General features: G+C 55.7%; 1 protein-coding gene across 3 annotated transcripts in view; it reads right to left on the bottom strand.

Moving 5' to 3' along the window:
* The window catches only part of FYCO1 (FYVE and coiled-coil domain autophagy adaptor 1), a 74,063-nt gene that overhangs the window by 29,866 nt on the left and 19,409 nt on the right, over nucleotides 1-24,788 (bottom strand). For 2 of the 3 annotated variants that reach the window (XM_086698430.1, XM_086698431.1), the window contains exons 5-14: nucleotides 23,423-23,529; nucleotides 21,355-21,498; nucleotides 18,021-18,111; nucleotides 14,552-16,846; nucleotides 13,407-13,499; nucleotides 12,663-12,781; nucleotides 10,240-10,407; nucleotides 7,220-7,369; nucleotides 6,315-6,532; nucleotides 2,242-2,383 (exon numbers count right to left, since the gene is read on the bottom strand). In XM_086698430.1, coding sequence (XP_086554556.1) covers nucleotides 2,242-2,383; nucleotides 6,315-6,532; nucleotides 7,220-7,369; nucleotides 10,240-10,407; nucleotides 12,663-12,781; nucleotides 13,407-13,499; nucleotides 14,552-16,846; nucleotides 18,021-18,111; nucleotides 21,355-21,498; nucleotides 23,423-23,529 — 3,527 coding nt within the window. The remainder of the gene's footprint in view (nucleotides 1-2,241; nucleotides 2,384-6,314; nucleotides 6,533-7,219; nucleotides 7,370-10,239; nucleotides 10,408-12,662; nucleotides 12,782-13,406; nucleotides 13,500-14,551; nucleotides 16,847-18,020; nucleotides 18,112-21,354; nucleotides 21,499-23,422; nucleotides 23,530-24,788) is intronic. The other variant, XM_086698432.1, reaches the window with a different exon arrangement.

The following is a 24,788-nucleotide window of genomic DNA, read 5'->3' as shown; positions in this document are numbered from 1 at the left end:
GCGACGGGCTGATGAGAGCTTTCTCTCCATCTCCGTCCGCCTGCCCCCTCGGTGCCGAGCACAGAAGGACACCTGGTCCCTGGAGAAGGCCGAGCGGGAGCTCGGCTGAGTGTGGGGAGCGGGTGCGGATAGGCCCGTCTGGAGGGCTCTGAAGAACGCCATCTTTTCTCCCCAGGGAAGGGGCTGTGCTTCTGTTTCCCATCGGTGGGGGCCAGTGGGAGGCTGCTCAGGGGTGTGGGGACCTCTGCCTGTCCCCTCACTGCCAGGAAGGGCGAGGCAGACAACTTCGTTGCCCGCAGGATGTGTATACGTTGCAGGGCGGGAGGCAGAGCACAGGCTTCTGATGTGTACATGGGGAAGTGGGGCCCTGAGAAGAGAAATGAACTCTTTGGAATGAACCTCAAGCCTGTGGACAGAGGGAGGGGTTCTGGGCTCAAAGCCTAGTGCTGACACTTACAACCCCGTGCCCTGGAGTGGCTTATCTGGCCTCCCGAGGCTTCAGCAGCTTTACCTGTAAAATGAGGACCGTAATCCCTAAGCCTCAGGGGTTGGGCAGGGACCGAGCGAGGCCACACACAGAGGCGGCCGGCGCAGGAAGGTGCCCGGCAGAGTGGCTTTCGACAACATGGCTTCCAAGCAGCCTTCTTTCCTCTGTGGATTTGGACACACCCGGTGTTCAATCCCTTCCGGATCACTCCTTACTTTGGACTTGCTGATTTCTTTCTCGAAGTTTCCCATCAGGGAGGCTTACGCAAATCCAGGCTTACCGCCCGCACTTTTTCAGGGTCCTGGCGTTTCTGATCGGTCTTAGGAAGAAAAAGAATGTACGACAAAGCTACCAGAGACACTTGGGTCTTCTCTGATGCATAGAGATGGCGTGTGAGGGTGCAGGCCCTTAGCTGAGTAGCAGAGGCCGCAGGGACCGCAGGCTCCCGACTGCCAGGCCCAGATCCACCCTAGGGGCCGCGGGCCAGCGCACTGGTGGTTTCCTTTCCCTGGGACACTTCCTGATTTCCCGGGACCGAAACACAGGTATTTGTCAGCAGTCAGAGCGCCTTCTGTTTCTGTTCTTACTGGCAGAGGGGAAGGTGAGGGGCGAGGGAAAGAGGGAGCTGCAGGGGGTCACTCTCTCCTGCAGGCGACAGCCAAAGGCCGTCCTCCCAGGTCTGGAGGCCCCAGTCCTGCTCACCTCACCACCTACCCACCTGGCGGGGAGTACAGTTGCCAGGTGATGGCGGCTCCGTGGCTCAGTGCCCTTGGGAGAACACTGCAGGCTGTGGGGTCAGGGGCACTTCAGGAGGCGGGGGTTCCAGGAAGGGAAAGGCAAGGCCCAAAGCCGCGGAAGCAGCACTGCACAGGGGCTGATGGGCTGGGTGATCCTGTGGGCTCTCTCCATGAGGCTACAACACGAGCGTTTGGTCACCCTCTAGTCAGAGAACAGGGGAGTGCGGAGGGATACACGTAAGCCTAAAATTTCTGGCACTGAGTGCTCCGTGAGGATTCAATACATCTCCTGCACGGCAGAAATCCTGGCTGATTAATCCTAGCCCTCCTCTGAATCCTGGGCAGGAAGAGAAGGGCAGAGATGTGAATGTGGGTATTGGCCAGGTGCATCACGAAACTCCCTAACTGGAGGGAAAGTGGGTCGAGAAATGCCTGGACCCAGGGGGGGCCATATAAATTCTTTCTTGGCTTTGGAGCAGTCTGTGCTTTGCTGCAGAAACCACATTTAAGCCCGATACCAGGGGCTGAGAGACGCCGAGCAGGGCTGCCGTGGGGGGTGGGGGGGCCTGACCTTTTCCTGTGGGTCCCCTTGGCATAAACTCTTGACACTGAAACACGGTGGCACTTCGTGAGGTTATCTCATATTATTTAAAAATTAGCCTTTGCAAAACTCTCCTCGCAAACCTGGTTGGAAAACAGCTGGCCTGGAAAAACGAGAAGACTGGTGGAGAGTAAGTACCAACGGACTAGCAGGACACAGAGAGACACGAGGGATGCACGTGCACGGCGGGGCAACCGGGTGAAGAGGCAGTGGGTGGGTGGCCATCTGCAAGCCCAGGACCCTGACCTGGAACTTCCAGTGTCCAGAACTGTCCCGAGCACTGTTCTGAGGCGCCTTCCCTTAAGCAAAGACAGCCGATCCTGCTTCCAAAGTCTCACTTTCCTGGTCCTTTAATCAGGGGCACAAGGGCCCGACACCCAGTGAGCACACAGGAAGTAAAGGTGAGGTCTACTCACTGTTCGGGCATGTTAGGGTCGAGGGAGTCAGTTTCGGTGGGTGTCTCAGGCGAGGAGCCCGACTCCTGAATCTGGCACAGCTCCTCATCGGTGATGATGTCAAACGCGGCATCGTCCGGCGGCCTGCAGTCCGCGTCTACACCTGGGCCACAGAGGCGGGTGGGGAGAGAAGAGACACACGCAGTTACGCACAGGATGGGGAGGGGACGCCGGGAGGTGAGGGGCTGTAACTGTGCGGGATGGGCCACCGGGACACGCTCTAAGTGCCCGCTCAACCCACAGCTACTCTGTCTAGATGGGAGAGAAATGGCTGCTGAGACATTCCAGAAAGTGGAGCCTACAGGGAAGCTGAACACATGAATTAAGAGATTTCTCTGAAGCTCCTCAGTCAGGTCTTAAAGAGATTCAAGCCCTTACATATTCTCTGAGGCCTCTTATTCAGAAACAAACAAACAAAAAAACCTGTCAAAACCTCATCAGGAAAGAACCTAACAGAAAAGTAAACACACTTCTCTGCTGCTGAGTCCTTGCTCCCGAAGACACAGACACGACTTATTTATGCCTCCTTTGAAACCAAGATTCTATCTGGATCCTGTGTTTCCATCTCCATCCACTGGGGGATGGGAAAGACCCTCCCTCTGCCCGAGGTGGCAGTGACCGCTGTGCTTCTGACTGGGGGATTTGTGTCTGACTTTGCAGGCCACTCAGTAGGAGGGACGCCGTATGGACATTCCTGTGCCGGCCACCTACCCACACGCACGCTCCTGCATACAGCATGGAAAATGTGACGGCAGGCCTGAGGCGAAAGAAAGGCAGGCAGAAGGGAAGATAGAAAAAAAGGAAAGACAGAAAGAAATGCAGATAGACAAGGAGACAGGAAATGTCAGAAATCAAAACAAGTGACCTCGGGACTCTGGCACAGTGCCACCCTCTGTCATCACTGGAACACCTGCCTGTGAATCAGGGCAGGGGAGATTCCTGGACTGTTTAGCAAGAACAGTTCACGAGAGCTCCGAGTTTCCAGCCGGCTCCACCACAGGGCTAGTGGGACAGGCCACGCTCTAGGAAGAGCAGGACGTGGGGCTTGAGACACAGGCTGAAGAAGGAGACCAGAGACTGGTTTCCTTCCATAGACCCAGTCACACTTCTGAATCTGCCTTCTGAGGCTGGTAGAGGGAAGGAAGGAGGATGACAAAGGAAGGGACAGTGAGCACCAGGTGCCCCAAACGAGGGAGATTCACTGAGAGAAATCAAAGAAGACTTAACCAAGTGGAGAGCTATACATGTTCACTTGTTGGAAGACTCAATTTTGTTAACATGTCAATTCTCTTCGACGTGATCTAGAAAGCACATCTCAGTCAAAATTTCAGCAGGATTTCTTGTAGAAGCTGACAAACTAAATTCTAAAATTTACACGGGTACAGGAAACCATCAAAATCCCACAGGACAAAACAGACAGCAACCTCTTTGACCTCAGCCTCAGCAACTTCTTACTAGACATGTCTCCAGGGGCAAGGAAAACAAAAGCAAAAAATGAACTATTGAGACCTCATCAAGATAAAAAGCTTGTCTACAGTGAGGGAAACTATCAACAAAACGAGGCAACCGATGGAATGAATGGGAGAGGATATCTGCAAGCGACATATCTCCTAAAGGGGGAGTATCCAAAACCTATAAAGAACTTGTCAAACTCAACACCCAAAAAGCAAATAATCCAGTGAAGAAACGGGCAGAAGGCATGAAGAAACACTTTGCCAGAGAAGACATCCAGATAGCTTAACAGACACATGAAAACATGCTCAACATCAGGAAAATACAAATCAAAATCACAATGAGACAGATGCCACCTCACACCTGTCAGAATGGCTAAAATTAACTCACGAAACGACAGCTGTTGGTGAGGATGCGGAGAAAGGGGAAGCCTCTTGCACTGTTGGTGGGAATGCAAGCTGGTGCAGCCGCTCTGCAGAACAGGATGGAGGTTCCTCAAGAAACTGAAAACAGAACTACCCTATGACTCGGCAATTACACTACTGGGCATTTATCCAAAGGTTATACGAGTGCCAACTTGAAGGAGCACATCTACCCCAATGTTTATAGCAGTGCCACCAACAACGGCCACATTACGGGAAGAGCCCAAGTGTCCATCGACTGATGAATGGATAGGGAAGATGCGTGTGTGTGTATGTGTGTGTATACACACATACGACAGGGTATCACTTGGCGATCGAAAAGAATGAAATCTTGCCATCTGCAACAACACGGAGGAACTCGACTGCGTTATGCTAAGCAAAGTAAGTCAGTCCGTGAAAGACAAGTATCATACGATTTCACTCATCCATGGAATTTAAGAAACAAAACAGATGAACTTAGGAAAAATAAAAACACAGAGGGAGGCAGACCATAAGAGACTCTTACATACAGAGAAAGACTGAGGGTTGCTGGAGGGGAGGTGGGGGGGCGGGATGTGGTGGGCATTAAGGAGGGCACCTGTTGGGATGAGCACTGGGTATTATATGTAGGTGATGAATCACTAAATTCTACTCCTGAAACCAATGCTAACCTATACGTCTAGTCAGCTAACTGGAGTTTAAGTTAAAAAGAAATAAAATAAAATTTACATGGATATGCAAAACACCTAGAATAGCCAACATTCTGATAAAGAACAAAACTAGAGGGGACCCGCTCTACCTGATTTGAAGACTCATTAGAACACCATGGTGATCTCAACAGTGCGGTATTGGTGAAAGAGAAGGCACATGGATACATGGGATGGGTCAGAAAGTCCGGATACAGACCCACATACATAAGAGCAATTGATTTTAGAAAATGGTGCAAAGGCAGTTCTATGAGAACGGACTTGTTAACCAATGGCGGTGGAAACACTGGACAGCCATATGCAAAAAAATGAATCTCTACATGTGGCCTGTAGCATACACCAAAATCAATTCAGAATGGATCACAGACCTAAAACCGTGAAATTTCTAGGAAAAACAAACAAACCAGGAGATCTTTGTGTCCTTAGGGTAAGCAAAGATAGATATGATCCCAAAAGATAAGAAAAAAATTGATCCATAAGGCAAAAAAAAATTGATGGATTGGACTTCGTGAGAATTCCAACCTTCCGTGTTTTGGAAAACGTTTCCGCTCTTTGAAAGGTGAAAAGACGGGTTTCTGGTTGGGAAAAAGGAATCTGTGAAACAGATCTATTAAGTAAGTTCTACCCAGAATCTATACAGGACTCCCAAAACTTGATAAAAAAGAATGAAAAACGCGTTTGAGGAAGATACTGTTTGAGGAAGGCTGTGTTCACGGTGCATCCTGCCAACTCGACGCGGTTCTTCGTACCCAATATACAGAACGGGGCCTGCCAACCTCCTTGATGGTCCAGTTAAACAAGAGGGGAACTCACGGGATCTCGGAAGGCTGGCTGACCTGCGCCCAGGCAGAGGCCAAGGAGGAGCCCAGAGGGACCAGCCGCGGGAGACGGTGCTGCCTGAGCCGGGCCCAGCCTCGCTCCTGCCCCTGCCCGTGTCAGGCCTGCCTCGCTGCTAGTCTGTATCCCCAGGGCAGTGCCGAGAGGGCAGCCTGGCCCGCCCGGCGGGGCTGTGCTGGGAGCAGGGCCAGCGGGAACCGGATCCCACTTCCTCTCCCCGAGCGCAGTGAGAGGGCGCGGGAGAACGCGTCCTCCTCGGCCTGCCGTGGCGCGAGCCACAGGGAGAAGGTGAAGGATGTGGTCGTTTCCACGCAGCTCCGGGCCCGTGGCTGCTCCGCTGGGAGGGCGGGGTTCTTGGGGCCGAGGCTCCGGAGGCAGTATTTTCCACGGTGTGGGGGACGTCCCACTGGTAGCACACTGAGTTACGAAGTACACGGACCTCGCGATAAATAACGCTGAATCGTATCAGGAGAAAGTTATTCACCTTTCAATTCTCTTTCTATCCTAACTACATAAAAACGGAAAGTCTCAAATTGGTGCAATACATTTTTGGCGCCCCTTTAACGCCCGGGTCTGGAAAACACTGAATCAAGCTGAGCAGCCACGGGGGCGGGGAGGGCAGGGGCGGGAGCCTGACCTTGGCCTCCGGCGGCCTGGGGCCCGGCGCGGCCTGGGGCCGGCGACAGCGCAGGGCTGGGCTCTCCCTGGCTGGTGCCCGAGCTGGCGCTGTCGGGGGAGCCGGGGCCGTCACTGAACTTGCGGAAGCAGGCCCTGCAGCAGCGCTCCTTCTTGCCGCCGTGCTTGGTCAGGACGTAGTTGTTGCAGCAGTAGTAACAGAAGATGCGGCCACAGATCCTGGGGTGAAACAAGCACGGGCCGTGAGGACGCCGCACCGCGGGCCTCGTGGTCTGCCCGGCACCAGAACCGGGCTCTGGAGGCCACACGGCTCCTCGGGCGGGGCTCCGCCCCAACTCAGGAACGTGGCCTCGCGGTCAGTTTGGTGAGATGCCGGCTGAAGCCATCCTGACAAGCCCACTGGGAGGCGACGTTTTATTTCCCCAGGTGCCGGGAGGCAGGGGACGGGGTACGTGGCTGAGCCCACCTTCTGGGACACACTGACGTGGGGGTTCAGAGGCTCTGAGGGGCCACAGACCCACCCGGGGCCGTGCTGATGACTTTCTATCTGCCTTGGCCCCCGCTGAGATTTATAGGAATAAATCTGCCTACCCTTCCTCGGGCCCCAAGAGGGTCTTTGCTGTCTGTGTTCTCCCAGCAAAGCCTCAGCCCCTGCTCTCCCTGGGCTCCAGGAACGCCGCTTTCCCTCTGGTCCCCGCAGCCTGAGGGAGGCCGACAGCTGCTGCTCTCTGGCTGCTCCACAGCCGGGTGGGTCCCCTTGACTCTGCCCGCGCCCCTGCACCCGACCTCCGCCCCCTTCAGGGATCCCTGCGCGGCCCGCCAGGACCCGCGCCTGGCTCCCCGAAGACCGGACGGCCACGTGCTCCTCCCAGACACACAGCGGCGCCTGCGCCCCACCCCGCTGACCTGCAGTGGTGCCTCCGCACCATCCAGCTGAACTCCCGCTTGCAGTCATGACAGTGGCTGGCCTCCGCGTCCCCGAGCCACCTCTCCTCAGCGCTGAGCTTCTGCTGGAACTCCAGGGCGTCTGACTTTTGCCAGAGAGCATCCTTGTCCCTGGGACAGAGCCACATCAGAATCAGAGAGGAATCCATGACAACAGCAGGGTGATCCCGGAATCACGTCCGAAGACTGAGTGCAAATTTCCCAAGACGTGGAAGGAAGATTCACTCCACTTGGAAACACTCGTCTGTCCCCTGCATCGGTCTCAGACTCAGCTGACGGCACGTGTGTGCAGGCAGAGGGGACCGTGATGCACGTACGGGGTGCCGGCGACCGCAAAGAGCTGCCAGCACCCGCACGGGTCACACACTGCTCAGGGATCTAAACGACGCTGTACACGGTCACCTGGAGTTTAAGGTGTAACAGGCTGTCATAATTATAGGACACACGGCGTGCTCCGAGCCCAAGGACCTTGAATGTACTGCCCACATGAATCGTACATGTATTCAGAAACCCTTATGTGTTTATGGTCTCCTCAAGTAACAAGTAATCGTTGGAGAAGACGAAAGCATCCTCGCCGGAAAGCCTGATGGGATGTTACTTTCCCTTACTCCTCAGGGAGACGCTATGCGCTCCGGGAAGCAAGACTGGAAGCACAGGGAAGCTTTCCAGAAAGGTCTGGCAGGTGTCAGAACATGCCTGACACACAGGGCAGATGCACACAGAGGTTTCCGTGTTGCTGCTATTACAGTTTCTGACCTGGGAAGGTTTCGTTCTTTCCTAGATGGAACCCCGGCCACCATCCCAAGGTCAAGGCAGCCCCGACAGCACCTCAGTCCCAAAGAGTAACACTAGAGCCACTGAGGTCCAGTGACAAACTGATGCCACCACCAGAAATGGACTCCAAGGCCACAGACTCTCCCCTTAAATACAAAAGCCAGGGAATGCAACTGACAGGCTCTTCAGGTGCCTGCTGCGGTCAGGAAGCAGGAAGACTCATGCCCTGGACCGGCATCACCCTCCCCGCGGGTCCACAGCCCATCCCTTCTGTCCCCAGGAGGCCAGGGACCCACTCCCTGAAATGCGGGAACGCAGTCAGGACTCGGGCTTCTCCATCACACGCCTCAAGAACATGACTGAGCTCACAGGTCTTGAGTGCCCTGAGTCCCAAATCTGCAAATCGATGATACGTGGGCAGAGGTTTTACATTTCCAGATCAGGCGGAATTTAGTGTCACCATTTTGCAACCCCAAATGAATTGGCAGATTTAGGCAGTGCTTTTAGGCTGCGAACATCGCAAAGAACGGGCTAATCAGATCTTACGTGGGCTCCTGAAGGAAAGACCCAAACTATAAACCAATTCTATGAGGCGTTCTTGAGAACATTTTGAATCTGGGTCTGAGCCAGCCTCTAGTAGAGCAGTGGTTCTCCACTCTGGCTCACTGATCCCTGGGCCCCGCTCCCAGAAATTCCAGTTTGGTTGGACTGGGTAGGGTCTGGACGTGGGTATCACTTTAACAGCTCCCCTAGTGACTGTAATGTGCACGTAGGGTGGAGAATCACGGCTCTGGTTTCGGCTAACAATTCACAAGAAATAACAAAGATTGGGAGAACATGTTACGTGGTGCCATGGAGACACAACTGGCAAAATCCAGGCTGTGGGAAACTCTACCGGACGAAAGACCTAGCTTCCTCAAAAGTAAATTGCGAAGAAAAAAAAAAGTTAGAGACACAGTGGCCAAATCACAGACTAAGTGAGAGAGATCTAACATCTCGCCATGCAACGTATGGATCCAGATTCTCATTAGAAAACAACGTAAGGAAAGAAAATAGGAAAAACACGAAACTGACTAGATGCTTAATAATACTGGGAACCACGGTTAATTTTTAAGCACGGCGATGACACCGTGGTGGCACAAAATGGAGAGTCCTTGTCTTAAGAGAAGCACGTACTGAAACATTTGGAGATGAAATAATACATCTGGAATCTGCATCAAGATAATCTGGGGAGGTGAGGGACACGGTGGGTCTCTGGATGAAACAAGACTGGCCACGAGGTGAAGGACGCTGAAGCAGGGGGCAGGTACTTGGGGTGCACTGTGCTGGCCTGTTGTTGTACATCTGCAAATTTCCATATGAGAAAGTTAAGAGTTTAGGGGCGCCTGGGTGTCCCAGTTGGTTGAGCGTCTTCTGACTCTTGGTTTCGGCTCAGGTCATTATCTCGTGGTTCGTGAGATCAGGCCCCACATCGGGCTCTGCGCTCATAGCGTGGAGCCTGCTTGAGACTCTCTCTCCCTCTCTCTGCCCCTCCCCAGCTCGTGCGGTCTCTCCCTTTCTGTCTCTCAACATAAGTAAATAAACTTAAAAAAACAGAAAAATATAAACAAGAAAAAAAACGGTTTTGAACCACTCTCGCCAACTTGAACAGGCAGGCCAGTTTCACGTGAAAGTCCGGGCTTGCACCTTTTCTTCAGAGGGGAGGTGATGTGGCAGGCTGGGCCCGATGCCTGTGCGGCACCAAGCAGCAGGAGCAGAGCACGTGTGTCCTCCGGGGCCCACACTTGCGATGCCACCTGCAGGTGTAGGAGTTTGGGAGGCCCGGCACTGGGGAAAGGTGGGACGCAGAAGGGGAAAAGGGCTCGTGAAAGAGGGGCAAGGGGATGGACAGATTCCCCAGGATACGCGACGGCACTTGCCGTCACTCTTGTGGCTACGCACACAGAGATTTGAAAAATGATTCCCCGGCAGTGTGACAACACAGACTCAGCTGAGCCCTGGTGGGAACGGTGAAATCCGCTCGTACGAGGCTGCCGAGGGCCCAAGCAGCCCCTGTCCGTGTGGGAGGCCTTAACAACACAGCACAGACGGACACGGGCCCCCTTCCCGCGAACAGACCTTTCGAGAACAGCTACCTTTCTTTACAGAGAAACCCAGCTCGGGGCGGGGGAGGGAGGGGCAGACAGCTGCTCGCCCCACGCTCTCACCTGAGCAGCTCGATCAGCCTCTCCTCCAGGTACTGCTTGGTTCTATTCAGGTCATCCAGGTCCGCGAGCATCTTCTGGTCATTCTTCTCCCGGTTCGTCACCTCCTGGCAGAGTCTGTTGTAATACTCCTGGATTTTTGTCGTGGCCTTTTCGAGTTCCTTCTGGGTCCTGGTGGAGGGGTGGGGAGTTTACTGAGTGGCCCCTACTTCCGGCTTCCCCCAGGCCTCTGGGCTAACCCAGCCCTCTAACGAGGGCTCCCGCCATCCTCCAAGCCTTTCCCCCTCACGGTGGGGGCGCCCCTTGGTACCACCCGCTCACAGGTTACGTACCCCCCTGGCCTTCAAAACGCCCTTCGCACACCCAGACTCTTCACACACGAGCCCCCGCAGCCAATACAATGGACATTCGGGGAGGGCAGGTGACCTCAGGCTGCTGGGAGCATCTCAGATGAGTTAACTCCACCCATTTGGTTTTCAGGCCGCGCTGAGGTTGTGAGAGAAGCCCCATGGGTATGGTTCATGGGCTGGGGCTGGGGGGGGGTTGTAAGAGGAAAACAGAGTCGGGACAGAAAGAACACAGGAGTAGCTCCCTGGAGGTGACCACGCGGACGAGGACCCGTCTCCCAGGTGTCTTTGGGGCTCTGTGCACAGGGCGGGTGCTGGGCACACAGTGGGCACTCGACGGGCAATGCCAGGTGCTGACCCGACAGCCCGGAGGCCTCAGGAGCTCTGTCCCCTCATCTCCGTGGTGCCAAATCACGGTCCTCCTGGCCCTGCCCGCCCCACCTGCGGCTCACCTGGCCCCAAGGGCAGTGGTTTCCCAGGGATGTGCTACAAATCCCCAGGCCTGGCAAGGCGTTCACAGAAGCTCCACGAGACAGAGGGCTCTTCGGAGACTAATTAATCTCTATCTAATCCAGTCTTCCCACGCCCAGTATAAAGCTGTCGGGAAGTGGTTTACTAGACACTGTCCACCAAAATGACCCCGTGGGTGTGCACATGTGTGCGCACACTCACGTGCGCGCGCACACACACACACACACACACAGACACCCACCCACCCGATGAGTAAAGTAAAATCCAATCCTGGGCAGGCGGATTATGCAACATCAAGCAGCTAAAACAACTACTCTGAGATCTTACAAACAAGCATTGTTACAGCATTTTTTTTTTTTTTTTAATGCCACCAACTTAGGAGGTTCTTGCTACTTTTATCACCGCGTGAACACGACTGGGCAGCAGGAGCCCTACGGGGTCTGAACTCTGGAGGAGTCAGATGGGAAGAGATGTACATCCGGGTTACTGAACACCCAGTGTGCTCTAGATCTCACACTGGGCCTGGGCCCACCTCAGAAGCCGGGCGGTGGGAGGCGATGAGGGACGGGCAGAGAATGGAAAGCCTCGGGACAATGCGGGGTGCCAGTCTTCGCTGGGGGCAGCCAGGTAACTGGGTCCCAGCATCCCCGGCAGGACTGGCTTGGCCTCATCACCAAATGATGCCCAACCCTAGCTCCCTTCCCCCCCCCCCCCCCAATCGCCTGAAAGTGAGGAGGCTCGCGGCGGCCTCGGGGCTGCACCAGTAGGGCCACCCTCCAAGGTTAGAACAGTCATGATGGAGGGTGGCAGCACCATGGACAGACACAGACGCGCGCAAGAGTCTGCAGGAAGACAAGCCCGCCTGGTGCCGGGCACACTCACTCACCCTCGGCAGGTGCCCGGAAGGCTTCCCCAACCCCCAACCCGCAGACTGTCATTTCACAAAAGAAACGAGGAAGAGCTTGAGTCACAGCTCGTAGCGCGCGCGCGCACACACACACACACACACACACACGCCAGTACCCTAACACGAGACCAGACGCAGAGCTATCTGTCCGAGTACTTTGGTGGGCAGTTGTCAGGGAAACAGACTCGAGCCAAACGGTCTGGCCTGCGCTCCTGTCGCCATCACCTACGTGCTGTCGGACGCTGGGAAAGTGACTGAGCTCCTCTGAGCCTCACTTTCCTCGTCTATAAAATGGGATAAGACATCACTCCGTCCTCAAAGGACTGTTGGGAGGATATAGGGGACAAAGAAATGCAAAGTGTTTAAGCGGTGCCTGCCCCATTTGGGGCGTTAAGTGTTTGCCGTCAGTGTTACGTTATCATATCCCAACTTTTACTTCGTGTCAGTTCTTCCAAAGCACCTGCCGGAGCTCAGAAAAAGGCACGAGGAGAAAGGCTCGGCCACCGCCTGCAGGGTATGTGAGGCCAGCCGCCGGCCCTCCGGGGTACGCTTCTGGCAAAGCCCCTTCCAAGCCTGTGACTTTTCTTGGAAAAGGTCTTCTTTCACCCAATGCAAGCGGCCGCACTTCTACGTGACTGCACCAAAGCCCTCCTTCCCCGAAGCCCCCACTGCTGGCCGTGCGGGCGGATGGTGTAACTAACCTGTCCAAGCTCTCGCGCAGGACAGCCCCCTCCTCGTCCTTCTTCCGCAGGGCGGCCTGGCACTCTGCGAGACGCTTGCCGGTGCAGTTCAGCTTCTCTCCCAGCTCTGCCCGGGTGGCCTGGCACAGGACATCGGGGAGAAGACGCTTAGCCGACAAGAGCCCTCGAGGCAGGCTGGGAAGGGACCTGGCTCTCCGCCCCATCTGGTTGGGTCTCTTTTAACTGGAGGGGGTTTTAAGTTCAAGAGGCTAAGAACCTTTGGTCTGCGCTGGCGGGGCGTGACACACTCCTGTTTGTAATTCTAGCCCCCGAGTAATAATTGCAAGGCGTTGGGGTGCTTGGGGGGGGGGGGGGCCGCAGGAATCCGAATCTCGGAGGGGTGGCTGGGGGCAGGGCTCCCTCTGGGTTCAGAACCACCGGCTCAAGAGACGCCTGCAGAGACGGCTGAGGAGCACAGTCTGTTTCCTTTCCATAGGGCTGGCTGGAAACCACAGCTGGCGGCCCCAGCCAGGGGTCCAGGAGGTAGAAGGCTGCGGTGCACACCCAGGATGCCTACAGGGCCGAACGGACGGGAGCTCCGGCTCGGGAACTGGGAGCCTTGCGGGCGGCCCTCCTAACGGGTCCAGTGGAAAGCATGCCGGGCCCTGCTCCCTGACAGGCGCACACACTGGGGTGGGAACGACCGGGCAGAGGTGGGCACCCCAGGCTCCCGGGCCGCTGGTCAGCACACTCCCCGGGGCCTACCTTCAGCCTCTCTGCAGCCTCCTCGGCGGCCTGCAGCTGCCGGCCTCGCTCCTCAAGCTGGGCCCTGAGGCTCCCGCAGTCTTCACTGGCAGCCTGGAGATGATGGGAGAGGGGTCGTCAAAGTGGGGTCCTGACATACGGAGAACCCCCTCCCCAGCCCCATTCCCCCAAATGGGTAAAAACAAGCCATCCCTCTCTTCTGCACCAAACTCAGTAAGCTTTGGGCTTCACTGGTGACAACACCCTTTCAAGCTTACTAAGAAACTGAGTTTGGTCCTCAAACTTAGGGTTTAATTTCTGCAAGGAAAAAAGTGCCCCATGAGCCACACGGAGGAGCACAGGATGGGTGACACAGCGCGGGAGGTACATCTGTGTCTGGGAGTGAGCACAGACCTCGGTGCAAACGAGCAAGTTTGGAAGCCCAAACCCCACGGCCATCCTGCTCGTGTCCTGGGTCGTAGCCACTCTTAACCCTTTTTCTCTGTGCAGTCCCGAAGGCACACGGGAGCCCGCTGTCTATCCCAAGGGCTTTGTGACAAACCAACTGAGCCAGTTTCTTACCACGGCGCCTGTCATCAGGATGGCACGTGAAGGGCCAGAAAACCCAGGGACAGGGCTCGCAGGCGGGAAGTGCTGGTGCCTGCAGTAGGTTCTAGAGGCTAGGGCAAGGGTCTCAAACTCACAGGCCCAGAGGGGCTGGGCAAGTACCTAAACGAGTGTAAGGAAAACACCAAAGGGTGCGTGTGTCCTTGAAAGGGGGCAGCCACCACCCAGCTCCTGGTGACTGCTGCCAGGTGGCAAGGAGGGTACAGTCTCTGAGATCTTCTGAGATTTCAAAGGAAGCCCCCAGACTGAATTTGTAAACATCTAGCTCTTTAAATGCTGGCTACTAATTTTAAAAAGCCACTCCGTATGAGCCAAACCTGTCTGCAACCACCTTGGGTTTAGACTTCTGGGCTAGGGCGTTGCTCTGGACACGTGCCCTAAAGCGTCCATGAGGGGGGGGAAGGGTGCTGCGACCCAACCATGTCTGCCGGCTGCCCGGTACATTCTTAGGCCGTCGCGTGCCACATGGCTGCAGACGCGTCCTATCCTCTCCTGGGCCCGTTGGGCCCCGCCGCAGTGGGGGTTGAGGCCGGGACTACCTTCAGTCTGCTCTGGTGGTCCATGATCTCGGTGCTCAGCTGGAACTTGAGAGCGCTGAGCTCCTCGCGTGCAGCCTCCTGGAGGCTCTGCGCCCGCTGCTCGGCCTGGGCCAGCTGGGCCTGCAGGCCGGGCAAGGAGCGGGCCGCCTCCTCGGCCACCTTCAGCCTCTCCTGCAAGCTGTCCTTCTCTCGCTGCAGCCCAGCCACTCGGTGTTCCAGGCCCTCCCGCTCCCTTGAGGCCGCCTCTCTGGCATCACGGAGCTCCTGGACGGTGCGGGCCAGGGCCTCCTCCGCCTGCTGTTTCTCCACGAGCTGAGTGCAGCGGTGGCCGTGGGGCTCGGCTGTGTCTGCGCTGGCCCCGGGCAGCTGCTCCCGCGGCTCGGCCTGTCCCAGCGGGGCTTCCCGGGAGCCGTGTCCTGCCTGGGACTGCTCCTCCTCGGCCCTGTCCTCCTGCAGCGCCCCTTCGTGCCCCGAGCCCTGCGGCGGCTCCCGACCGCGGGCCTTCTTGAGGGCCTCGTTCTGCTCCTGCAGCTGCTGCACGAGGGCCCTGTGCTCCCTCAGAGCGGCCTCGGCCACGCTCAGCTGGCTCTGGGCCTTCTCCCGGTCACCCAGGGCTGCCTGGAGCTCGGCCTGAAGGTCTGGCACCCCCGCCTCCCCCTGCCGGGCCTCTGGCTCTGCCTGACTCGGGGCCAGCTGGGCCCCCGGCTCCCGGGGGGCGGTGCCTTCGGGGGGGCCGAGCCCCTGCTGGCCTTTCTCTGCACGGAGGGTCTCGATCAGCTGGGTCTGCCGCTGGCACTGGCTCTCAAGAGCCTTGAGCTCCCTTTCCTGGGCCTCTGCCCGCTGCCGGCACTGCCCCACTGCCTCCTGCAGCTGCTGGCACTCGGCCTCCTTGCTCCGCAGGGCGGCCTCCTTCTCCGCCGCGTGGGCCCTCATGGTCTCCTTGGCCTTCCTCACGGCCAGGAGGCTCGCCTCCATCTGGTCTCCCATGTGCCGGATGCTGGCCTGCTCAGACTCCAGGGAGGCCAGGGAGCTCCGGATGGCCGCCTCCCGCTGCTGCAGCGCCTGGTAGTCGGCCTGCAGGGCCTGCAGCTTGCCCTCGAGGAGCTGGTTGCGTTCCAGTGCTTTCTGCAGCTCCTTCTTCAGCTCCCCGTCGGCCTGCTCGAGCCTCTCCTCCCGTCCGCTCCCTGGCGTCTCGGGGCCACCTGTCTGGCCCTCCTGTGGGCTGCGCTGCCCCTCCTCCGGCCCCCTGGAGGCCTGCCGCGGGGTGGCGCCCGGGGGCCCCGGCTGCTCGGCCAGCCGCTCCAGCGCCCCCACCTTCTGGCTCAGGTGGTCTCTGTCCCGGGCGAGCTGCTGCCTCTGCTCCTCCAGGTCACCCACGTGCTGGCTCAGCTGCGCCAGCTGGGCCTCCAGGACCCGCAGCTGCCGCGCCAGCGCCCCGGCCTCCTGCTCCAGCAGCTCCTTCTCCTGTCGCCGCTGCCGCTCCTCCTGCCTCACCTCGGCCAGCTCCTCCTCCAGGGAGCTCAGGTGGGCGAGGGCCTCGTGTAGCTGTCGCCGCAGCCGGGTGGCCTCCTGCCCCTTCCCGGCCAGCTCCTCCAGCCGGTGCTCCAGGCCGGCCCGGGCCTCCTCCTTCAGCTGTAGCTCCTCGGCCAGCTGCCCCAGCTGGGCGCTCTGCTGCCTGCTGAGCTCCTGGACCTTGGCGTGCTCTCTCTCCAGGGCCCGAAGCTTCTCCCCCAGCTCCTGGGTCTCCAGGGCCGGGTCCCCGGGGAGGGGCTTCCGCCGCCCCGGCGTGTCCGGCACCGGAGCAGGCACCGAATCTGCCTCCTGCTCTGCCGACCGCGGGCTCTTCCTGTCCGGCGAGCCCCACGCGGCCTCGAGCTCCCGGGCCAGGGGCTGCAGCACGGACTCCAGCCGCCGCAGGGCTGAGTGGGAATCCTCCTCCTTCTCGGCCGCCCCCCGCTCCAGGGCCCGCAGGCACTCCTGAAGCTCCTTCACGGCGCTCTGTGCGGCCTGGGTGACCTCCCACTGCTTCTGGAGCTCGGCCACCAGGCGAGTGAGGCGGGCGTTGTCCTCAGCCGCGGCGCGGCCCCTCTCCCTCTCCGTCTGCAGCTGCTCCCCCTGCAGGCTGACGGTCGCCCTCAGCTCCTGGTTCTCTGTGTCCAGCTGGTGCACCTGCTCCTGCAGCTGCTTCTCCCGCACCTCCAGCTGGTCCAGCTCCAGGCGCATCTCGTCGAAGCCCTCCAGTGCCTCGTTGTGTAAGGGGCTGCTCAGGTCAAAGCTGGAGGCCGTCTCCTGAGTCTGGGGAGGAGAAAGAGGACACAAGTGGCTTCGGCACGGAAGCTACGCGGCTCCTGGGAAAAGCGCTCGAGTTTAATGAGAACAAAAACCAAAATACAGCAATCACGGGACGTAAGGCTGGTCTATCGAGCTAGCCAAAGGGCTGGAAGCACGAGATGCAGGAGGTCAGGGCGCATCCTAAAGGCACAACCCACACACGTGAGCTCCGCCCGGGGCCTCGGAACCCGCGTGTCCCATCCAGCCTCCTGTAGCTTTGGGAGCGTAATGGACACTGGTGCTTAGATTCGTTAAGTTACATTCAAATTATTGTCCACCACTGCTCCAGACCTACAACTCCTGTTGTGATTCAACCACAAAACAGAGCTAAAGCTCCATTTATTCGCCAGTCTTAATGCTTTTCCTATTTTCACATCTTGTTTTTAACTGCACTGCTCTTTCCTATAGAACTACATGCAGCTATGATACATTCACTTTCTAACACTGTTAACAAAATTAACCCTGCCCACGAACACGGACTGAGCACTCACTGGTCTATGTCAAGCCCGGAAGCACTGTGCGTGCACTCCGTCACTCAGTCTGTGACATCACCTCGTGAGCTACGATGACTTTCATGCCCCCATTTTCTAGATGAGACAGCTGAGGTTTCAAGAGGGTGAGTGGTCTGCCCAGGGTCACACAACTCATGGGGGACAGTCAGCTGCTTTTAACCCAAGTGCCAAACTGCTTCGGGGCACCTTGGGTGGCTCAGTCGGTTAAGCGTCCGACTTCGGCTCAGGTTATCATGTCATGGTTCGTGGGTTCAAGCCCTACGTCGGGCTCTGTGCTGACAGCTCGGAGCCTGGAGCCTGCTTCGGATTCTGTCTCCCTCTCTCTCTGCCCCTCCCCAGCTCATGCTCTTCCAAAAATAAATAAATATTAAAAAAAAAAAAAGAAGATACCTTAAAAGCTTCTAACAAAATCTAACCTCTAAAAGGCCTAAATTCTCTTGGGTTATAAAAACCTGGACTGTAGGAAGCAGAGGGTATAACTGAGGGTTTACGTTGCTCTGGCTGGAACAAAAGGTGTCTGAGAACAGCCCCCCCCCCCCCCCCCCCCCCACCGCCCCATTGTAAGCAGCAAGGACATACGCTGGCTGACACGGTAGGGAGGAAGACCCCAGCCTTTCTGGCATTACCTGCAGGTAGTTGCTCACCAAGCTGCTCATGCTGGAGCTTCGGCTGGGGGGTCTCCACAGGTAGGCAGAGGAGCCAGCGGCCAGCGTCCTCCTGTGGGGCCACAGAGCAGACAGACCTGGGTCAGAGCAGGAAATACACACGCGCGTACGTGCACCCGGGGGCCTTGGTTATCACAAGGCACCCAGTGGTGGGAGGGGGCAGTGCCCTCCCAGATAGAGCGTAACAAGGCAAAACCCATCAGCTTCTGCCAAAGGGCAGATTTACGTGGGTCTACAGTGGATGCACTCCACTGCTGAGTTTCAATGTAAGGCCTCTCCACCCGCTGCCCAGAAAGAACGAAATGAACATGTCACTTCCCAATTTTTGCTTTAAATTTTCCTTACATCTTTGTTCCTGTCATAGTCTGCTCGTGAGGGAAAAGTGGCAATCAATCTGAGAAATAAAGGTGACATGGTGCTTGGAGGCAGCCCTGCAGTGGTCATAAAAGTACAACTAGCCTAAGTCTGTATCCCTAGGGAAGCAGATAAACTGGTTTAGTTGCGGGGCGCCCAGGTGGTGCAGTCGGTTAAGCGTCCAACTCTTGATCTCGGCTCAGGTCATGATCTCACGGCTGGTGGGTTTAATCCCCGCGTCGGGCTCTGTGCTGACAGTGCAGAGCCTGCTTGGGATTCTCCCCCTCCTCTCTCTCTGCCCCTTCCCCGCTCGTGCACACACTCTCCCTCTCAGAATAAACTTAAAAAATAAATAAATAAATAAATAAATAGACTGGTTTACTTGCACAAGAGAATACTCTATACCATGGCTCAAAGATCTCTTTTTTAGTGAAGGACCAGATAGAACGCATTTCACACTTGCAAGCCTTATGGTCTCCGTCACAACAACTCGACTCTGCCACTGTTGCAGGAGAGCAGCGGCGGACAACACGGAAATGAGTGTGGGAAGCCGTGTGGGCTGCGGCCTGTTGACCCCACTCTACAGCCATAGAACTCCATGTGTCTAAAACCATGCGAAATGAAAAAAAGCAGGTTGAAAAAGGATGGCTGTCTCACGGTTCAGTGTGTGCAAAATTTAGAAATAAATACAAAACAAAACCATACATATATAAGATATCTATGGATACACACACAGTGAAACACAAGAACACTTGGGAATGACCTGCATCAACTACAGGGCTGTGATTACTTCTAGGCAGGAATTGAAGACAAAAGCATGACGGTGGCTGGGGCTTTATTTGGAGCTGGAAGATTTTACTTCCTACAAAGATGGTATCAGACATGACAACAACCAACAAAAAAAAAATACCCCCAAAAAACAAAAACAACCCCAAACCCCCAAAATCCCAGCTTGATGGGGCTCCCACTGGGCAAATACGGAATAATTTAAGTTTCAAAATGAAAGATTACAGTGACAGACTATAACCCACTGAATAAAATAACCCACGAGTCAACACTGCTATCAATCAATCAATACATGAATGAGGAAGAAGGAAAAGATCTTTCTTATAATAGGGTGCTAGCTACTAATGTAGAAGGAGGAATGGAGTCAGAAAAATCACTCTGGCAATCATGACGGACTCAGGCAAGAATTACCAACGGATGCTGAAACTAACAGGTGGCAGATTTAGAAACAAAAAATGGGGTAACAACCTCATCGTAAAATATCTTCCCCTAAGAAACACACCGATTACTTGGGGCGCCTGGGTGGCTCAGTCGGTTAAGCGTCCGACTTCGGCTCAGGTCATGATCTCACAGTTCGAGATTTTGAGCCCCCTGTCAGGCTCTGTCCTGACAGCTCAGAGCCTGGAGCCTGCTTGGGATTCTGTGTCTCCCTCTCTCTCTCCGCCCCTTCCCCCACTCACGCTCTGTCTCTCTCAAAAATAAATAAACATTAAAAAAAATAAAAAAAACACACTGATTACAAAGGGAGATACAGTAACTTTAGGGAGATCTTGGAAACACCAGATGACTTAATAGTCACGGTTAACCACCCTGGTAATGAAACAAATCAACATCGTGTGTCTCCAGACGATATGCTGAGGAGGACACAACATCTGGGGTACTCCCTCTGGAAATACTTACCCTGAACCTCACAATGAGGAATAGCCAAGGCAAACACAAACGAAGGAACATTTTACAAAATAATTGGCTTGTGCTTTTCCAAAATGTCTACACTATCAAAGACAAAGACAGGGAAACTGTTCCAAGTTCAAAGAGATCAGAGAGACCTGGCATGAATTGCAGCATGTGTTTCTGGGCTGGCTTTTGGTTTATAAAAAACATTATTGGGATAATTCCTAAAATCTGGCCTATAAATCAGTAGCATTGTATCAATATTCATTTCCCAATCTTAATAACTACCCTGAGGTTATACATAAGAGGGTGCCCTTGACTTTAGGAAATACACCATGAGGTACCTAGGAATAGAGAGAGGGGAATCGACTCTGTAACTTACTCTCAACTGGCCTAGGAAATACACCAACATGTACCGATAAAGAGAAAGAATGATAGAAACAGTTGTAGTAAAACACTGGTAATTAGGGAAATCGAGGTAACAGCCAGATGAACGCTCTGTGGCATTTCGGGGGCAACTCTGCTGGTAATTATGAATTGATTTCAAAATTAAAAAGTTTTAAAAAGGACATGTGCAGCAAATACGGCAAACAGTTAGCTATTTGATCTGGGAGGTTGGCCCATGGGCATTGTCATGTCCAGTACTTTTCTCTACACAGAAAATACTCCTAATGTAAAATATAAAAATTTACATTAAAAGAAAATCTGTATCAAAAGAAAGCAAAACAAAGAACGCTGGAGTGGAGGTGAGCTCGAGTCTGGCACCTCAGCCCTGCTGGGTGACTTTGGGCAGGTCCCCCTGTCATCTGAGCCTGTCCCCTCCCATCTCCCTCCTGGAGTGGCACGGGAGTGCCACACTGGTAAGAAGTGAAAATCCTGCAGCTTTTCCAGCAACCCGTGCATGGGTGAGCTGTACCTCCCTCTCCTGCGGCCTGCAACTCTGCAAGGACACAACCAGGAAAAAACCTACTGGCTCCCCGCAGGCCGCCCCCGAAGAAACCTCAGGTTTTGCATATGTGTCTCCACTGACTCATTTGACACCTGGCTGATGGGGAGAGTTTCAGGTTGGAGCCTTCTGATGTTATCATCGTTAATCACAGACACGACAACGTCTGTTCCATCAGGAGGGCCTAAGAGAGCTGCCAAACCTTTATTTATGTAATTTACCGAGCGACCCAACTGCTGGCAGGACACTGGGGGCAATCTTGAGAACTTCAAGCATCTCTTTTCCCTGTCTTTTCAACCAAGCGATTCGTCCAAGTACCTGGCAAACGTCGGCCAGGCAGCGTCCAAATCGTAGCCCCTGGATGCCAGGTCAAACTGAACCTCAGTCAGCTCGTAGAGCTGGCCCACGATGTCAGAGCTCAGCTTCGGCTTCAGAAAGGGGCTCCGTGCATAATACCAGTCACTGCAGGGAAGCACAGATAGGGACTGATCGCAAGAGCAATAAAGGGTAAGGAAAGACTGAACCTGATACGGCTCTGCCTTAACAAATTCTAACTCCGGTGACTAATGAGTTAAATTCAGACAGACAGACACACACACACACACACCAACTTGATTTTCTTTCGAATGAGCTTGCTCTTCAGGGAAATTGCTGGAATGAACTAGACGCATATTCACTTACTGTTTACATCCTATCTATTTTCCCAAAAAGGATATGAGAAAACTTAAATCTCAATTATTTGCCCGGAAAGGGACAGCTGTTGGGGAAAGAACTCTTCTTTTTTGAAATGTAACCTCATCTTCTATTCCTTCTAGAGAAATCACCAACAGAACGGTGAGCTCACGGCTAAATTCTGTCCAGACGCCAATGTTAAAGCCAAGAAACAAAATATCCTCACTTGGAGGTGCTGGTTGTTTCGCTTCACGTGGAGCAAGAAGAATTTAAAAAAGGCCACACTGTGGGGCGCCTGGGTGGCTCAGTCGGTTAAGCATCTGACTTCGGCTCGGGTCATGATCTCACAGCTTGTGAGTTCGAGCCCCATCTTGGGCTCTGTGCTGACAGCTCGGAGCCTGGAGCCTGCTTCAGATTCTGTGTCTCCCTCTCCCTCTGCCCCTCCCCCTGCTCACACTTTGTCTGTCTGCCTGTCTGTTTCTTTCTCAATAATAACTAAACATTAAAAAAAAAAAATTTTTTTTTTTTAATTTAAAAAGGCCACACTGAGGGCCGCCTGGGTGGCTTAGCGGGCTAAGCAGTCGAGTCTTGATCTTGGCTCGGGTCATGATCTTGCGGTTTGTGCGCGGGCTGTGCGCTGATGGTGCGGAGCCTGCTTGGGATTCTGTCTTTCCTTCTCTCCGCCTCTCCCCTGCTTGTGCTCTCAATCTATCCCTCTCAAAAATAAACACACGCTAAAAAATTTAAAGTAAATAAATAAAAAGGCCACGCTGATGAGTGCAAAGACGCCTGTGAAATGGGACACATTGGAAGCCAAGCTGCTTGTGACAGTTCTCACCAAACACCTGGAACAAAATAATCTTCAAACCAAACGTGAGAAGATTCTTAACGCACCTGAATTCACAAAGCCCGTCACATGCATGAGACATACATCTTTATGCAAATCAATCTTAAAGACGACAAATGAAACACAGTATTTTCCCCCAATCTTTTTTTTTTTTAATCCACAAGTGATTTCTTTGGTTGAGTGGAAGAACCCTCCCTAGGGAGGGGGGAGGGGGGGGCTGGAAAAGGCTGCTGGGAAATCGGCAGGTTCTGCTGATAGGTGCCGGACCTGTAGCTCCTCTTTCCACACGCCGGTGACACGCTCAGTCCCCTCTCTCCCTCCCCCGCGGCCCAGGCTTCAGCACCAGCGCCACAAAGACCGACCCCCCGGACAACCCGGGCTCTCGACCTGGCCACCTACTTCAACGTCCAGAGAGCCCAGACACAGCCAGCAGGTGTCGACTCGGGGTCTCGGGCGAGGCCCCGGGCCCGGTGGGGTTAAAAATCCCATAGCTGATTCTGCCGAGAGGCCGAGGCTGCGGCCCGGTGGTTCAGGGTGGCCAGCGGGGCCGGTCCGTTCATCAGGGTCAGGCCCCAGGACACGCCAGCCGCGGGGGCAAACGCCCCGGCCTTACGAGCTCAGAGATCCGCATCCGAGCTCCTGCGTCGGGACTCAGCATCTGTGGGGCCCGGAGAAAGGCCCTCGGCCTCTCGGGGCTTCAGGTCCTCACCTGGGACTGGGCGGTGCTGCTGTCGGGCAGGTGGGAGAGGGCCGCGTGGGTGGGAGGGCCGGGGGGCCAGCCCGGCAGGCGCGTCTGCCATGGGCTCGCTGTCCCGAACGAGGGGGCCTCGTCTCGCGGCGTGAAGCCCAGCGCAGCCGTGCGTTTACCTGGTCACTTTGGTGTTCATGAAGCACTGCTGTAAGGTATCCGCCAACCGCTGGTGCACCAGGGAGTAGCGAACGAACGCCCTTCCTCTTCCCAGAGACGTCCGGAGCTGGAAGCGAGGAGAGCACGTGGCCACGAGGAGCCGGGCGCCTGACCCCCAGTCGCCCGGAGGGCGAGGCCTGAAGCAGCCAGGCCCCTCGGCGTCCTCCAGGGGAGAAGGACCCGCAGACTCCGGGGAGCACGGCAAGGAAGACGCGCTCACGGGAGGCTCTGGGACATCGCTTTCAGGACGCGTGCGTCATTCTCCCGCCCCGGCCCCACCCGGAGCTCTGGGGTTTGGCGTCAGGTGGGACACCGTGGGAGCTCACTGGGGGCACTTAGGAGAAAATGTGGCAGGTAGAGGAGGGGCCCCTCACACCAAGATGAAGCGAGCTCGAGGAAGGGGCCATCTCGGTTTGCCTCACGTCCGGCTTAGCTTTGAGGTGCAGGGGAAGAGGCCAGAAGGCCGGCTGGAGCCCCCGCGGGAGGGGAAGAGAGAGGAGGGGAAAGGCAGGGGTGCGTAGGGGGGACTTATAAGAAGTTCGGATGGATGTGTGATGGCCCACTCGGCGTTCTCACGAAACCATCAGTAAAATCGGGACGTGTCGACGCCGTCCCGGTCGGATTTAAGATGGGCCAGCTCTGCACTTGGTCAGAAGGTACCCAGGGGGTAAGAGAGAGCTGGGCTCTCTCGAGGCAGCCCGGTCACACTGGGGTAACAAAGAAAAGCATCGCGTGTGGCTCCGTTTCAGGAAGTCTGAAACAGACAGCACGGAAGGGTCCAGCTGCGGGCCCGCCTTGGAAACCTCACCCCACAGTGCCCGAACGTGGCTTCTCGAGAGGTTTCCGGAAGCTTATTGGGAGGGAGGTGGGTGTGCCGGCCAGAGACTCTGCTGTGAGGCGGCCAAAGCAGGGCTCTGCCAGTTGTGGGCACAGGCGGCCGGTTTGTGTAACGGGATTCATTCCCGATGTTTCGCCCCCAGCAGCTCCACGTGAGCGGGAAGGAATTCAGGGCCCCCTCAAGCTGCCATGTGTACCCTGCCCTGACAGGCTCGGGGGTCTGAGTGGGGTAAGTAGAGACCCCATACCCTCCTCACCCCGTCAGAGGTGAGAAATGTTTAGCCTGGCGGCGGGGGACAGGGGCAGCCCCGTTCCAACCAAAAGACGGTCCTGACACCCCACGCCATCAGGACGCCAATCGTGGCACGGGCTTGAGACAGGAAATCTGTGGTACAGCCTCAAGTACGGCCTTTTCGAATCGATGAGGTAAACATTCCAGTACGCAGCACCCCTGCAGCTCAGAGCTGGGGGTTTTTGGATTGCTGACTC

The sequence above is a fragment of the Puma concolor genome, chromosome A2 (genome assembly GCF_028749965.1).
Source record: "Puma concolor isolate L17-30 chromosome A2, mPumCon1.1.hap2, whole genome shotgun sequence".
NCBI lineage: Eukaryota > Metazoa > Chordata > Mammalia > Carnivora > Felidae > Puma > Puma concolor.
This window is presented reverse-complemented; position numbering and strand designations above follow the sequence as displayed.